At 28.9% G+C, this 16,448-nt stretch overlaps 2 protein-coding genes across 3 annotated transcripts; one reads left to right on the top strand and one right to left on the bottom strand.

The window, feature by feature from the left end:
* Positions 1–3,031: 3,031 nt before the first annotated feature.
* Positions 3,032–7,295, top strand: LOC109810192 (uncharacterized). 2 transcript variants are annotated; one of them, XM_020373598.2, is made up of 5 exons: positions 3,032–3,191; positions 4,547–4,629; positions 4,720–4,871; positions 5,883–5,958; positions 6,740–7,295. In XM_020373598.2, exons 2-5 carry the CDS (start codon positions 4,590–4,592, stop codon positions 6,931–6,933), a joined length of 462 nt encoding a protein of 153 aa, XP_020229187.1. In that variant the 5' UTR covers positions 3,032–3,191; positions 4,547–4,589; the 3' UTR covers positions 6,934–7,295. The 2 variants fall into 2 exon arrangements, with proteins under 2 accessions (XP_020229187.1, XP_020229188.1); XM_020373599.3 differs by having other exon boundaries at positions 3,046–3,191; positions 4,560–4,629.
* Positions 7,296–11,030: 3,735 nt separating this feature from the next.
* On the bottom strand, positions 11,031–11,994 carry LOC109810250 (GCN5-related N-acetyltransferase 8). Its single transcript, XM_020373671.3, has one exon. The coding sequence runs from the start codon at positions 11,908–11,910 to the stop codon at positions 11,203–11,205; it is 708 nt and encodes a 235-aa protein (XP_020229260.1). The 5' UTR covers positions 11,911–11,994; the 3' UTR covers positions 11,031–11,202.
* Positions 11,995–16,448: the final 4,454 nt, after the last annotated feature.

Raw genomic sequence — 16,448 nt, 5'->3', positions numbered from 1 at the left:
AAGAAAAATTCATAGTAAAAAAAATAAAATAATTGTTGAGTCATAAAAGGATGAGCGATAAGAGTAACAAACTTAAGAGAAGGAGAGAGATCGCAGTTTTTATGATGAGAGGATTCTTCCCCAACTAAAAAATAAAAGATTCATTTTTATCTCATTCTAGTCACAGAAACTCTAACTCAAATTCATCTTATATGTATATATATATATATCGTAGAGATTATGATATCAATTTCATCTTTTACCTTTTTCCTTTTCTTGGCGTGTGTTATAAAAAAATTATCACTTAAAAGTTGAAATTTCAAGCATTTTTTTTTTGTGTTATATAAAGGAACAAATTCAACTACATAGAATAAAATAAAGCAAGTCAATTAAAGGGAACGAACAGAAAAATAGAGCAAGTCAATGACATTATCATTTACATATTAAAGTTTCACAAAATAGGAGAATGGGATGGGAACAGTACTACAATATTATATATGAGCAATGAACAATAGTGCAGTATTATTAGCAGAGAAAAATGGAGAAGACAGGAACATAGAAAAAAAGATGAAAAACTCACTTGAAAATTCTTGAAACACTTGAAAAGTCACTTCAAACAATCCTTCAAAATCCAATGGGTTTGGATGAGATTATTTTGTGAATTTGGTATTTATAAATAACACTAGAAAGTCCTTCAAAATCTGTCTCACACAACAATCCTTTAAAATCTTTATATTTTTGAATACCAATGGATTGTTTTTAAGTTGTAAAAAATCTCAAATGAATACCAATGAATTTTAATGGACTCTTTCAAAAATCTTAAAAATCCATATTGAATACCACTGGATTGTTTTTAAGTGACATAAAATCCTGATTGAATACCAATGGACTTTTTTACTCAAAAAAAATCTTTTAAAATCCTACGAAATCCTAAACCAATACACTCCCCTTAATTTTTAAAATTTTGCATATTTTATTATTTAATTAAATGATTAATGATATGCCACATTAGATAATGATGTCACATGTTGATTGACAATTTAGATTATTAATTTGACATATGAATGATATGTGGCATGTATAGCATGAATTAGGAAAGAAATTGTGTTAAGTTAGACAAAACATGAAATATACATATTAGATTTGTTTTATAAAATTAAAATTTAAATATAACTTATTATTTATTAGATTTTTTTTTATAGGTTTTTCATAATTTTTTTAAAGTTATTTATTAGTCTTTTTAAAAAAATTATTTTAAATTAAAAAGTGAATAAATTTAATTTTAAATTAGCTAATAAATATATTTTTAAAATACATGTACAAGTTCTTTTTTTTTGTTTTTTTTTTCTAATTTACACAATAAAAAATAGTTTATTAACATAAGATGAACAACTCATATAATTATGTACAGTCACACTTAAATAATAAAATAAAGTAATCTTATAAAAAAAAACTTTATAAATATCTCTTACATCCTATTAGAAATATTTTAAATAATCAATCATGATGAAAGAAAAAAGTAGGTAATAAAAAATATATAAATAATTTGTCTTTTTTATTATTATTTTTTAATTTAATTATATTACTAATAATATATAAATATTAATTTTTTTTATTATATTATATAATTAAATAGATTGATCTATAAAGTTTAACAAATACTTTTTATAAATCTTAAGTCAGACTTTTTAAATAAATAATTTTTTTAAAAGCATAAACCTCACATCTGTATATTAAATAAGTTATGTGAAATTAAACTTTAAATAAGTCAACTTGTAAGGCCATTTTTATTTTTATCTTTAATATCAATAACTAATATATCATAACAATAATCAATGTATTTATAATTAACAACAACATACGGTCAATCAGTCAATCATATAAGGTGTATTTAATTGAAATTTTATAAAACTATTTTAGTACAAACTGATTTTATGAATTTGTAGGGATGTAATATATTTTAAAGATTTTGTAATATAGATTTTAATAAATTTATATTTTAATAATTTATAAAATTTGAAAAAACCTTAAGATTTTTTTGAAGGATAATATAGATTTTTTTAAAACAATACAATTAGTGAAAAATCATAAAAGGTTTAAATAAAAAAAATAAAATTAATTTTTTTCAATCTTTTAATAAATAATTAATTATGGTTTCAATTTCAAGTCCTCTTAATTAATATTTCTCTACATACAACTTTCTATATATTTATATTTTTTTCATTCATACTATAAAATTTAAATAATATATTCAAATTTATGATATTCATTAATTGATAGAATTATCAAAAAATATATATATTTTAATATATTTAAAATTTGATATTTCAATGTAAAATTTTATTAAAAATAAATATTTGTTAAATTTTAATAATTTAACAAATCTAACAATAGATAATATTTAATAATTCAAGAGAAGGGGAGGAGGAAAAGAAGAACAAGAAAAAGAAGAAAAAATAAAATGAGATGAAAAAAAGAGAAAAGCAAAAATGTGAGAGAGAAAAAATAAAATAGAAAAAATCATGTCAAATTTCAATAAAAAATATTAAATAAGTGAAATATATGTAAATTCTATTAAAAACTTTAAAAAAATTTATTATTTAAAATAATTGATTAAAATTTCTATGTTTTTAAATATAAATAAATATTATTTTTAAATAAAAAAGTTTTAATTAAATATTATTAAATATTTTATACACCTAAAAATTTCTGAATGTCTTAATTAAATATATTTTAATATATTATTCAATTTTTTTAATTATCTTAATTGAAAATAATAATTTTTTATATTAAAAAAATATCTTTCTTTTAAGATCTTTAAAAATCTAATCTTATACACTCTCTAAAATTTTGAAAGTTATCGCAAAACATATAATTTGAAAGTTGAATAGTAAAAGTCATATAAAGTAAAATAAAAAATATACAATTATATAAAGATAGGTCTAAAGAAATGTATGTGCACATATACATTTACATGTGTTTCCGTGGGTAAATCGTAACAATAGTAGTAACAAATTAATAATAATAATATAATAGATAAATAATTATTTAAATAATGTTATTTACGTAAGAATCTCTTCCCTCAACAACCACACAAGATCGAACAAACCCAAGGCAAATTACTCGAGTCTTTCCCCATCACCTCCAATAGCACTCACAAACGGGTTACTCGTTGCAAATTACTCGAGTGCCTCAATAGAAACCCTGAATCTGTGAGTAAACTTTCAAACTCTTCAATTCTTCTATTCATCTTCCAAACCTTTTTTTTTTTTTGGAAAGAAATTTCTATTGCGGATAGAACAGCGTTTTTCGAACTCTGTTAGTTTCTGCAACACCGTTTTGTTGCGGCCGATGCATGCTAATTTTGTTCACTCCCGTGCGGCGTAATCCTTTTTTTCATTTTTATTTTTATTTTTATTTTATTTTTTTGCGTTTCTGAACGATTTTTAAAACCCTAGGCGTGTTTGATTTCTCTTAGCCGTTTCAGACAATGGATATTGTTCCTTTTTGTTATTTTTGGTATGAAAGAAAATATGTGTGATCTATTTCAATTTGTTTAAGCATATTTATGTTTATTTTTCAGTTTTGGGTTCTATGTCATTTTCGGTTTATCACTTTCTGGTTATGTGTTTTGTGGGTCTCTTCCAATTTATCTATTAGGTCAAGTTGAATTCAAAACGGAAGCTATATAATAAGTAAAGACGAGAGACCACAATCGATGATTATCACTCCTTCAATTTTGTTGAATCAACCCTTTTCTAGTGTTCTCTTTGAGACTTGGCAAGTCAATATTCAGTATAAAAAATTTGTTTGAGTAATATTTTTTGCAACTTCTGATTGCTTAATGGCTGGTTAATAGAAGTCCAATGTTCTGTAAATGTCCTGTTTGTTGATTTTAATCTCTGTTGGTTATCGGCCAATTGGCCTTGATGTGTTGATGCTTAGGGCTTGGCTTTTTCATGCAATATTTTCTTTTAAAAGTTAGCTGCCAAATCCTTTGTCTATTTCATCATATGCTAACAGATATTTATCGGCCAATTGGCCTTGATGTGTTTATTTGCTTAGGGCTTGATTTTGAACCAGGGTAGGACTAGTGGTGGTGGATTGGGGTAGTAGGAACAGAGTTCTAGGATCGAACATGTGTGCCATCATTTTAATTCTGATGAATAAAAGAAAAAGAAGTTACTTCTAAATTCCTATACCGCAATGCTTTTATGTAACTGAAAATTTGGTGGCATTTACTGTACATTGAAGAATTCACCGTCCCTATCTAAACAACTACATTGTAATTTATTACTATCTTTACGATTATATTTTCTTACAGCTTGTTGTGTGCAACTTCTCAAATGATGGAAAACACTAGAATTCATATATAAGTCTTAAATAATTAAACTGCATTCTTGCAAGGAATATGTTCAAAAATGGCCTAAATGTACAATCATGTAATATGAATTCAAGTACAACAGTGAGCACTTATTCCTAAGTATTTTTTTAAAACTACCTCTCAGATCATCATATACATTTTATCTGAAACTTGTAGTTTGTATCTGCCTTTTTTTGCTAACAGCTAGCATTTTTAGCATTTGATCATAATCAAGGAGTGGACATCAATGGCCAGTAGTGTTAACACTTCACCTCTAATTTTACCAGGTAGAATGATTTTATACATCTTGATAGTGCCCAGTTTTGGCAACATAATGATGTGACTGGTGCTCAGTTATTGTTCCTTTTTGTATGTAGTTGGTATCAAAATTCAGCCTCAAGCTCATGTTAAGCATACTGGACCAAACATTGTTGGGATGAAACCCTTACCATATAACATTAGGAAGGAAGATCGTATGATTTCTACATTACAAAGTCCATCATCTCATATCACATGTGCTGCTGCTTTGGTAAGTTATTATTATTATTATTCTGTTTTGTTTTTTGGCATTTGTTATTTGTAATTTGTTCTATTGGTGATGATGATATATCTTAATTCTGTAAAAATGATGCAAAACATTGTATTATATCAACGCAAAATCAGCCGTTTTTGAAAAGTTTGCAAGGTTCTGATAAACATAATAAATATTATCCATCCAACAATAGGAGTTCAGCTCCTTACAACCCTCTGAAAAATAGTTGAGAGAACAAGATACCCAGAAACCCCAATGAGCTGTCCCCGACCAAGGCAGATGGCCTCTAGACAAGCCCAAAATTCTGTTATACCTGCCTACCCATCGAGCTCTCTATCCCACCATCAAGCCGGAACCCATTCCATTTACATGCTGCCAACTGTGTGCTTTTTTATGCTTCTCTTGTCTAATCAAAACCCTCACTTGTTCTCTTCATTAGTTGAAATTCCCTTATTTCACCTTTCCCATCCTTCTATGCTCTCACTCATGCAAACCCTCATTGGGCCTATCACTCTTTGGTCCACTATCCTTCTCACTTCTCATTCTAGAATCAAATCACCTGTCCCCTTATATGCCTCCTCCCTTGTCCCCTAATTCAACACTAACACCAACGTAAATAAAGAAAAAACTGTCAAAAAGAGAGAATATTGATATTTATAGGAGATTTTTTTTTTTCATGTGTCTTTTTCTATTGGAGGATAAGAAGAGGGATAGTGTTTTAAGGGATAAATCCTTTAGACCCTCTGTAATTCTTTTAAGTAGAGAATTGGGCAATTAGTGTTTTGTGTTGATTGATTTCCTGCATGTTAATGACTTATCTTTTAGGCATTTATGAGATATTATAGGATGGAAGTAGATTTGGTGTTTTTATTTTTGTCCCTAGTTTCAGTCCCAATCTTGAAACTTGCTCTTTATGCTATAGGTGAACCACTGACAATGGCATAAATGTCAGGCTTAATTGTTTAATGATCTAATATATTCTGATTGCTTGTATTGTGAATTCTACAGGATACTAAATGTGCTGCAACTGCAAGTGCAACCCAAACAGTAACCCGCAATGCTCGGTCAATGACTATTACTCCTGGTAATAATCTCTCAATGTGTTAGCCCCTCCGTTTGATATGCAAATCATTGTGTGCTTACTCATTTGATTTTCATTTGTTTTTTTTTTCTTCCCATACATTTTCATCTGTGTAATTTGACGTAACTAAATCAATGTGGGAAAGTCAGGGTTTTGTAGGAGTGAAAGCTGAGAACATTTAATAATTGTAGCATGTATTTTCAAATTCTTGCTTATTTCAGATAGCTGTCTTATATATGCGTAGTCAATTGTTTTCCTAAATCGTTTTCATTATAATCATGTACTTGTCTTCTTGACTCTGGATAAATTGGTTAAATCAATGGATGAGGAAGTAAAGTAGCTTTCTTGCAAGATACTTATAGTGCGAAGAGCAACAAGCTAATGAAAGATTAGCAAACCAGTAAATTACGGAGGGTCTAAAGGATTTAGATGGCTTAAAAATGGTTCTTTTGAAGCTTCAAAGCTCTCTTTTATGCTGATAGCAAAGGGAAGAAATGTTGTGTTTTTTTTATTTGTTTTTACCCCTTTTGTGGAGGGTTTTCCAAGGAGAGATTTGGGGAAGTTGTTGTGGTGGCCCCTTTGTTTCTTTCGTCGGATGTGTTTGTTGTGTGGTTCTTATATAATGCTCTATTGTATTTTCTCCTTATATTGTAATACATTTCTTTATATGTTTAAAAATTGTTTATATACCCTCTGGCCTTAATTATCTGTTATGCTTATGGTATGAATATTTGAATGTTTCTATGCAAAAGATAGCGTGCTAATACTTTATCTGAAATGACAGACAAAGTTAAGTCCCCTCAACTTGATAACAATGGACCTGGACTGCCACCTCGTGACGATGATGGTGATGGTGGCAATGGAGGAGGTGGAGGTAAGTTTTCGGGTGGACTCCAGCTTTTGGGTATTCTTGGTATCCTAGATGTTCTAAAGGACATTGAGAATCAATGGCAACGCAAGCACAAGAGACGATCTTGAAAATCAGGCTTTACATGGTGGCAGTGCAATTGCTTTACAAACCTATTGTGAACTCGCACGATGCGTAGAAGATGCTGTCTACAGTCTATACAAATAGAGTTAGTTTTATGGGGGAATTCATTTGGATGGAATACATAAAATGCTTATAGAAACTAATTACTGAGAGAAATATGTTGAATTTTTTTATCATGGGTTGTGAAAATAGGAATGACAATGAGTAGAATTTAGACACGATATTACAATATTTGTCCTGAAACTCGGACCAAGATTTAGAATATGTTTAGACAAACTTCTTTAAAAACACTTGTAAACGATTAAAAATAAGAAGGAAAAATTAAATAAATTTCTTCATTAAGTTTAAACTAGTTTATGTATGAATTAAAAATTAGATTTTGGAGAAGTTAATGAAAAAGACTTTAACAAATTAATTTATGTATAGGTTAATTTTAATTTATGATAAAGTTTATTTTATTTTTCTTCTTATTTTTCTATTTTAGAATTGTTTTTAGAGAAATTATCCTAGGGTGCTTATAAATTCCAATCCGATATTATTGCTCACATTTTAGTTAATTTGAATATGGATTCCTATTGTTTGATTTACCAAGTAATGAACTACGTAGAGGTGGGAACAAGTTATTTCATAAATAACTTTCAGTGTAATTATTGTCTATTTGTTTTTGTACAAAGTGGATTTTACTAATTTAACCATTAAATTTAAGAGTTCAGTCTGTAATTTTTTAAAAATTTCAAAACTTTGATATTTCACTAAATATGTTTAGTTTAATATATATATATATATATATATATATATATATATATATATATTAAGTATATAAATAAATAATAAAAATAGGGTTATATAAATAATGAACGTTTTATTAACTTCGGTAGTTACTGTGATCTTCCCCCCCTACTTTTTCTTACCTAAAGAAAGTAAAATGGATATCTAAACATAGTAGATTAAGTTTATAATTATTATAGTTCCTTTCGAGCAATAGTTGTTCATCTTACTATTACATATTAATAATTCGTCAATGAAAAAATTTATTAATAAGTTATACTCGGAATGTTGAAACCTGTATATACTTTTACTAAACTACCTTGCTTCTGCCTGTCAAGAAATATATAAGAGCTTTATTTTTTTGTCTTTTCTTTTTCGAATACGATACACCAAAATCAAGTATGATATTTAAAAGAAATAAAGAGAAAAAAGAAAGTTTGAGTAAGATAAGAAATATTCCTTTCATCCGATTTCATTTATCATTTAAATTATTACGTACATAAAATATTAATTTATTATATCATTTATATAATAAAATATTATTTAACTAAAATATCTTTATTTATTACAACAATAATCAAATGAAAAATTAGAATTAGTTGATTAGTTGAAATATCGATAAATAAATTTTATCAAAAAAAAATAATAATGACTTAAATATATTTTAACATTATTATTTCTTATGATTTTTTTTTTGTTAATTTTAGTATTTATATAAATTTATTTTACAATTTTGGTAATTGATTCTTTCCCTTATTAATTAGTTGTAATTTTTTTTATCTAGGTCACTCTTAGATTAAAAAAAAATATTTGAATTATTATTTAAGAAAATTTTAATGTGGTTATCACGTTATCGGTATCGGTAAAAGTTAAAATTGTGAAAAAATTTTATAAAGGCTAGACCACATTTTTTTAAGAATTAAAAACATAAAAATAGATATATTATAACATCTAAAATCATATTCGAACCAAAATTAATAATTTGAAAATAACTACTAACATGAGAGAAATATAATCAAAAGATATGGAAAAATAAATTTAAAAAAATGATAAAAGAAAATTGTAATATATTATTATATCTTTACTGTGTAAATCGCTGAAGGTTTGTTTGCTGTGTGACTTCACATGAAAAAAGAAAACTGCACATGATAATGAACCACTGTTTGACGACAACAACAATTAAAAAACAAAAAAAGTACACGAAATCAGGCGCGAAGAGACACCTGGAAGAGGTTGTTTAAAGAAATATTCTTCTGGACATATGCTTTCATGTGTAGTGGCTTCCAGAAATTGGCTAACACCACTTTCATATGTCTCATCTCAAGTTTCTTGCTTCATAAGGAACCAATTTTTAAAATACAATAAATAAACAAATGGATCAAAATGAAATTACTTGACAAACATTATGTTTTCATCAGTGTAATTCTGTGAGAGAAGAATACTACTGCTACCTTTTAGCATTTTTTTTTATTAATTGAAATTGGAATTAATAAATTTTGTATCTTTAAAAAGTATTTTGATAGTGAGACTCATAAAATTTGTCATTTTTAAATAAATTTTTATGGATAATATAGAAAGTATTTGAAAGTGTGCGTGTATGATTTTTATTATGAATAATGAATTACACATTCCACTTATGTAGTTTCTTATTGCATCACTTCTGAAAACATTACATTTACCCCTTTTGAAAATTTTGAAATTATTTCTTTTTTATTGAGAAAGATCATCTTATTTTGGGTTCATACAATATTTTATATCAAGGGCAGAAATGATGCAATCTTATAAATGTGTGAATGAATAGAAAATTTCATTCTCTACTATGCTAATATGCTTGCTGCAAACAAAAAAATGAAAAAGAAAAAAGGACGACTTTATAGGGAAACAAAAATTAACTAATTGTGTCAAAACAAAAGTTATGTTTTAAGTGACTTTTAGAATTCATTTACTAAAGGTGAAGGGGGCATTTTAAAAAAAATAATGTTATAAAATAATTATGTACATCTGATGCTTAGAAATCATTTAAAAAGAAGTAGAGACAACAATGTATTGCATATAAAATAATTAAAGGATTTTCTATAAGAATAGAAAAGGTATAGATATAAAGTAATGTATTTTTTTTATCTATAAAAATTAAAATTAAAATAATATATTTTATCCTAAATCTTTATCATTGAATCGATTTTAATTATTTATAAAATGATTTATTAAAAAACCTTAGGGATAGTCGATATAGTTTATTCAATGTTTAATATACAAAAACTTACTAAACATTTAACTCAATCTTTGTTTGGGAAGAAAAAATTAACCAACATTTCATATCATCTATCAATTACAAACATCACCACGTGTATTACATCCGATAAAAAGAAAAGGTTAAGTGCATGTTTGGTTTTTAACTCTAACATGAATTTTCACGTTTGCTTGAAGCAAAAAATTTTTGCTTCCACGTAAAATTGATATCTAACGTGGAGAGAATGTAGAATCATGTTTCAAAAGCTAATCTAAACATGCGCTAAATTGATTAAAATGACATGTTCACGTTGAATGCAACATTAAAACAAGTGTCAAAGATTTTCTAATTCATGTGAATGTACAGCAACTTAGTTATAAAAATAGATTTTATAAGTATTTTTAAATTTTATCAATATTAGAAAGTATTTCAAAGAATAAACAGAAAATTGAATCAAATGTTCCGCGAGGTCTAAGGCATGAAACACTCTTGAGAGGAAAAAAAAAACACAATATGCTCATTACAATTTCACTAACACTCATTAAAAATCATAAAATTTATAAACTTTTATTTTATTTAATAAATGTTGATTTTCTTTTTATCTATTAGAAATACAAGTCGTTTCAATCATAAGACATATCCATATTATTCCATCTTTCTACCATTAACTGAACAGTGTTATAAATGTTAGTGTTTTCTGCAAATAACTATAATATTAGACAAAATATTACTCCAAAAAAGTGTCACTTATTCCTATCAATGAATATACACTAAATAAATATTTTCCCATTCAAAATACTCTATACCATATTTAAAATCATAATTCCAACTCTAATCAAGTTAGTTAATTAAATGGAGCTGCCATTTTATTTAGTAATAAGATTCACAATTTAAGATTCTTCAACATATTCAAACAATAATAAAAAGTGTTAAAAGAAATTAGGCAGCATAATAAAAACATTAAAACCCATACCAGACTTAATATTTGAACTACCACAACCAATAAGGTAGTCCACATGATAAAGATATTACCATTTCCATGGATAAAAAAAAGTGTAACATTTATCGAAAGCATTGCAACCAACGTTAAAGAAACCAACATTACCATGGAGTCATCATTTACCACACATCACAAAACGACAAGTAGTATAATGTCCACCTTCAAACACAGTAAAAAAGAAACCCTAATGGCCTAATCGAAACCCAAATCCTCATTATTGAAAAAAAAAAAGGGGGAATTTTTATTTTGTTTTGTCTTCTAAGGAGCATGACCATAAGCATTGAGAGCGTCCCCAGTGAGCCTGCAAATCCTCCACTCGTTCAAGACTTGGGCCCCCATCTCCTGATAAAAGCTGATGGCGTTAACGTTCCAATCGAGCACCACCCACTCCACCCTGCCGTACCCCATCTTCACGGCCTGCTTCGCCACCGCCGACAGCAGCATCCGCCCCAACCCCCTCCGCCGGTAACACTCCCGAACGAACAAGTCCTCCACGTAGAACCCCGCCTTCCCCAAAAACGTCGAATAGTTCGGAAAAAACAACACGAACCCCACAACCACCGCACCGTCGAGGCTCCGAAACGTGTCCCTCTCGGGGTCCTCGATGGGGCGGTCGAGGGTCACGAGTCTGGTGAGGGGCTGGAAGTGGGGGTGGGAGTTGGAGGGAGAGGGGTCGGGGAAGGGGGTGGGGGAAGCTTCTAGAAGGAGGACCGTGAAGGAGCGGAAGGGCTCGGTGGTGGGCGAGAAGAGCGTGGCCGCGAGGGAGGACTCCGTGGCGGAGAAGAGGTGGGTGAGCCGCTCGAACACGGCCATCTGGTGGATCAGCTTGTGGATGTGGGGGACGTCGGCGGCCGTGCCCAGCCGGATGCGGGTGAAGAGAGGGTGGCCCAATTGGGCGGATTCCGGCAGTGCTAGGGAGGGCTCCGGTGCCGGCGTTGGGGGCGGGGGCGGCGCTGCGGCGGCCATTGCTGTTTGCTTCTGGGAGAGTTGGAGAGCCTAGAGATTGGTCTGTGGGGGTATTGGAATTGGATACTCAAAATGGGGGCACAAGGGAAGTGTTTTTAATACACTAATTTTAATAAATAATTTTTTTTTATATATAAAATTTGTGGGAAGATAGAGACGATCTGTCTTTATGTATTCCGTAAATAAATAAATAAAATAAGTTATAATTTAATATAATATAATAATTAATATTTAATAGTATTTTATTTAATTTTTTTAGTTTTTGTTTTTATTGCATATAAATAATAATATAAGATAAAAATAAGAATTAAAAGTGTAATTTAATTTAAATATTTCATATGACATTTTTTATCTTACATGTTATATACAAAATTATTACTAGTGTATGTAGGTTTAATTAGATTGAATTAGATTTAAATATATTTGTTATTCCTTGATTAAAATTTAATGAGTTAAATTTTGTTAAGTTTATATATATTTTGAAATTCAACTCAATTTAATTCAATCAAAGAATAAAGTAGATTGTACTGAATTAATTAAATCAATACAATTAAATTTATATAATTTTTATAAAATTTAATATTTTATAATAAATATAAATTATTTGATATCTTGTTATAAATGTAATATTATTAATAAATAAAGTAGACACTATTACAAACTAAATTTTAAAATAAATTTTTTATTTATTACATTGTTATCAATTTAAACAACTAATATTAATTATAAAATAAATTTTTTAAAAAGATTATAATACTATTTATAACTGAATAAGAGTGATAAAGAGTATTTATTATCTTGAGAAAGAGTATACAATAACGAGTTTTGATCAAGTGGAGTTGATTTTGATCCGAACATTAAAATTTTTTGATCTGAATACGTTGAATCGATTTTGGTAAATTTGAATTCGTGGATTGCACATACCCAATTACATTCTTACTAAATACAATATTTAAATATGAATAGAAAGGAATCCATAATTATAAAAAATAACATATAGGCAACAAGAGGATATCATAATACATAATAACTGAAAACAATATGCCAACCTAATGTTTATTGAAATTTAATAACAATGGAATTTAACAACTGTCCAAAGCATGAACTCATGGCAAAAATTTAAATTCTAACTAAGTCTTAATGTCACATCCTATCAAAATATTAACACCAAAAAAGGTTTAAGTATCGTCTCCAACATCATCAACATTATGTTGAATCTCACTTCCCAAAACATTCACATAAAATGACATAAGAAATGGAAAGTGAGAAACATCTCACTTTCACTCATAACGCAAAATATAATTAGATAACCAAACATACAACAAGGACAACAAGGCAATAAGAACATAGTAATAACAAGGCATGGTAATAACGATTTATCACAATAACAAGGTACAACACAAGTAATAATATAACATATTCCAACACAAAAATACCAATGATTCATTACATAATTTCACTTCACACACATAATGCAATGGACATAGACTTTAATGTGCATATGTATGTGGTGCTAGTAAAAATACACTACAGTGTACAAACAAAAAATCATAGCATATCCACATGCCACAACTAGTTATTAGCATTAAATAGTGCAAGAAATACACATATAAATGATCAATTAGTGTACAAACAAAAAATCATGAATTGAAAGGCAGCGCTAGGCAATAACCACTCTATGCTTGGTTTGAGGCATCTAGAGAGCACACGTTACTCTCAGCACGACAATGCTTGACGTGACCAACCTCACTCTCGAGGAAAACACCACATGGAGCCCCTTAGAGCTCCTATGCCTGATGTGGATCAACCCACACCTGACGCGAATGGAATAGAGAGAAAACTTTACTTCCAGCCACGACGACGTCTAGTAGGCCCAAATTGGCACTTAACTTTGTATCAGAACCATATCATTTTGTAGAAAGTGAAGATGCACCAAAATGTACAGATACATCAATTCAATGATTTCATTCAATAAAAACATTTTGTAGGCCAACAACATAAATCTATAAGCCAATATTTGCATACATAATAGACATATGGTCAAAACCTTCATAAAAAAAACTGTCAGTGTTGATAGTGTTACAAAAGATGGCCTAACCAAGTGGAGGAGATGAATTGGTTTATCAAAGTTTCTTGCACAACTATCTTGGTTTTGAAAAAAGTTTCTAAATCTTTTCAAAGAAGTGTGTTGACCTATAGGTTGTATATAGGATACTTAGTTCAGATTCAATACAATTCTAAATTTACTCAATTCTTAATTCAATGTACATGCCTCACAACAAAAACAAGCATGAAAATAGAAAGGAAAAAATGTAAATTCAAATGTAGGGAGAAAGAAAAATGCACAACCTATTTATTCTGGTCCAGCCACATCCACTTGTAACCTACATCCAGTCTGATTGAAAATTTTCACTAATCTTTAATATAAGAAATTTTACAATCATAATACCACATGTAATACACTTCTACACTATTAAAGAAACCACTTCTTGAACCCCAAGAAGCATCTACTTGTAGCACCCCACTACAAGATTCTCTCTTCTTAAGAAACCTACTTAAGAAAATAATTAGTACAAAGAATTTAGGAATGAATCCACATGATGTACAAAATAGATCAGAGAAGGTGAATCAACCATGTAGCTTAACCTTTCACTCCATTAAGATGATGATCAACTCAATTCTTGAAAACTTTCTTGAGGTTATCACAAAGGTCAAAAAACCTCTTCTTGTAGAGAGAAACGTGTTACAAAGAGTATTTTCGTAAAAGATATTACAAAGATTCAAAAGTTCTTTGTTCAAGGTGTAAAAATGATATATATAAGTTTTCTTACTGAAATAATTGTTATTTAAATAGATAATTGATTATTTTGTTCTTAACAATTATGAAAATTAACAAAAAATAATTTAATCGATTATTTTGAGCAATAATTGATTATTTTAGAACCTGGTGTCTAAAATAATCGATTATTACAACAACTATTCCTTAGGTAACTGAAAAACAAAGCAAATAATTGATTATTACTTGAAATAATTGATTATCTTAAGTGAAAACTTAATATCTCAAATTTTCATACCATTTCTCCTTACAAATCAATTTCAATGTATAACTAAGCCATCAATCATCATTTAGATAGAGATAAAATGCTAAGTTACTTATCAAGCACAAAACACATAAGCAACAAAGCTTACAACCCTATAAAACAAGATACAACTTGTACTCGTATCCATCAAGAGGCTCAAAACACAAAATAAACTACAAGTTGCATTCTTATATCTCAAGAGGCTCATTTGTAATCATCAAAATCAACTAGGATGATGTCTTCATCTTGAGCTTGATCAACAAACTCCCCCTTTTTGATGATGACAAATCTTTCTTTTCCTTGTTTTGATTCATCCAATTGTACTCTTGTTTCTGTACTCCTTATCTTTCTTTTAAATACCAAATTTCATACTCTTGTTGCTTCAATACTTTGTACACTTAACCTGCAAAATAATTACATTCCTTTCTCTTCTTTGGACATCATAAAAAACAAATCTATGCCAAGTTTAAATCGTTATTTTATATAGTTATTTTTTCTTTTATAAATAAATGTATTATTATATATTCTTTCAAACTCAATAAAAGTATCTAAATGATTATTGTTTTAATATTACTTTCCCCTAATTTATCTAACCTTAATTTTTATTATAATAATTAAATTTACGACTGTTGATTTATACCTATATATATTGACCCAAATATATCATGTGAGAAATCCCTAAGTGTGACACCCTCTACCCCAACATACATATACAGTAATTATAAAAAATATAAAAATTTTCATCATTAAAAATCAAATTTCCAGCCACGTAAGGGTAAAAAGTTCACATTCATAAACTTAATCCAAATAACATGCCGGTAAAATTACAAAGAATAAAAATTGAATTTTCCAAAATATATACTTTAATAAATCATAAACAATGTCATATTCTAATTCTATCTATGTCCCGATGTCACATGTCCTATCAGAGCAAAATCCCACATAGAAGCCTCAGCTCCATCGTCCACATCCTCAGCCTCATGCTGTTGATGGTCTCCTGTATATCAAACAAGGGAAACAACACAAAAGAAAGGAGTGAGAAACATCTCACTCTGGCTCACGGTGTAGGAACGCACACCGGATAGCCAAACACAAACAATACAGTTACCTCATAGATCAATCAACAACAATAGCTTATCCAATCATCTAAGTCATACAAATAGTAATTTATCATCATTTAATAATAAGAATGCACATGCATGGACACGAACTACATATTATCATGCATGTGGCGCCAGTAAAACATCACATGGCATATTGCCGCTAGCAATACACGAAGAGTAGTCTAGGAGTACATGCCGAGTCACACCCTCTGCGCACTCTCACTAGAAGTATATACTACCAGAATCTCGTCGGGATAGCTAAGCTGCGCAAGATACATCCCATGCACACAATGGGCGAGACTGGGACTTCCAAACCGAGCTATCCCCAAGGACTAATCCCCAAAGCTTTTACACT

Source organism: Cajanus cajan, chromosome 7, assembly GCF_000230855.2.
Source record: "Cajanus cajan strain Asha chromosome 7, NIPB_CcT2T_4, whole genome shotgun sequence".
NCBI classification, from domain to species: domain Eukaryota; kingdom Viridiplantae; phylum Streptophyta; class Magnoliopsida; order Fabales; family Fabaceae; genus Cajanus; species Cajanus cajan.
Note: the sequence above shows the minus strand (reverse complement) of the source record. Positions and strands in the feature narration are given on the sequence as shown.

What these genes read in the sequence shown, in the direction of transcription:
- LOC109810250 (XM_020373671.3), bottom strand. Translation starts at nt 11,910, where the DNA reads ATGGCCGCCGCAGCGCCGCCCCCGCCCCCAACGCCGGCACCGGAGCCC.
- LOC109810192 (XM_020373598.2), top strand. Translation starts at nt 4,590, where the DNA reads ATGGCCAGTAGTGTTAACACTTCACCTCTAATTTTACCAG. An exon ending in TTCACCTCTAATTTTACCAG is followed by an intron (nt 4,630 to 4,719) that starts GTAGAATGATTT and finishes TTTTGTATGTAG; the next exon opens with TTGGTATCAAAATTCAGCCT. An exon ending in GTCAATGACTATTACTCCTG is followed by an intron (nt 5,959 to 6,739) that starts GTAATAATCTCT and finishes CTGAAATGACAG; the next exon opens with ACAAAGTTAAGTCCCCTCAA.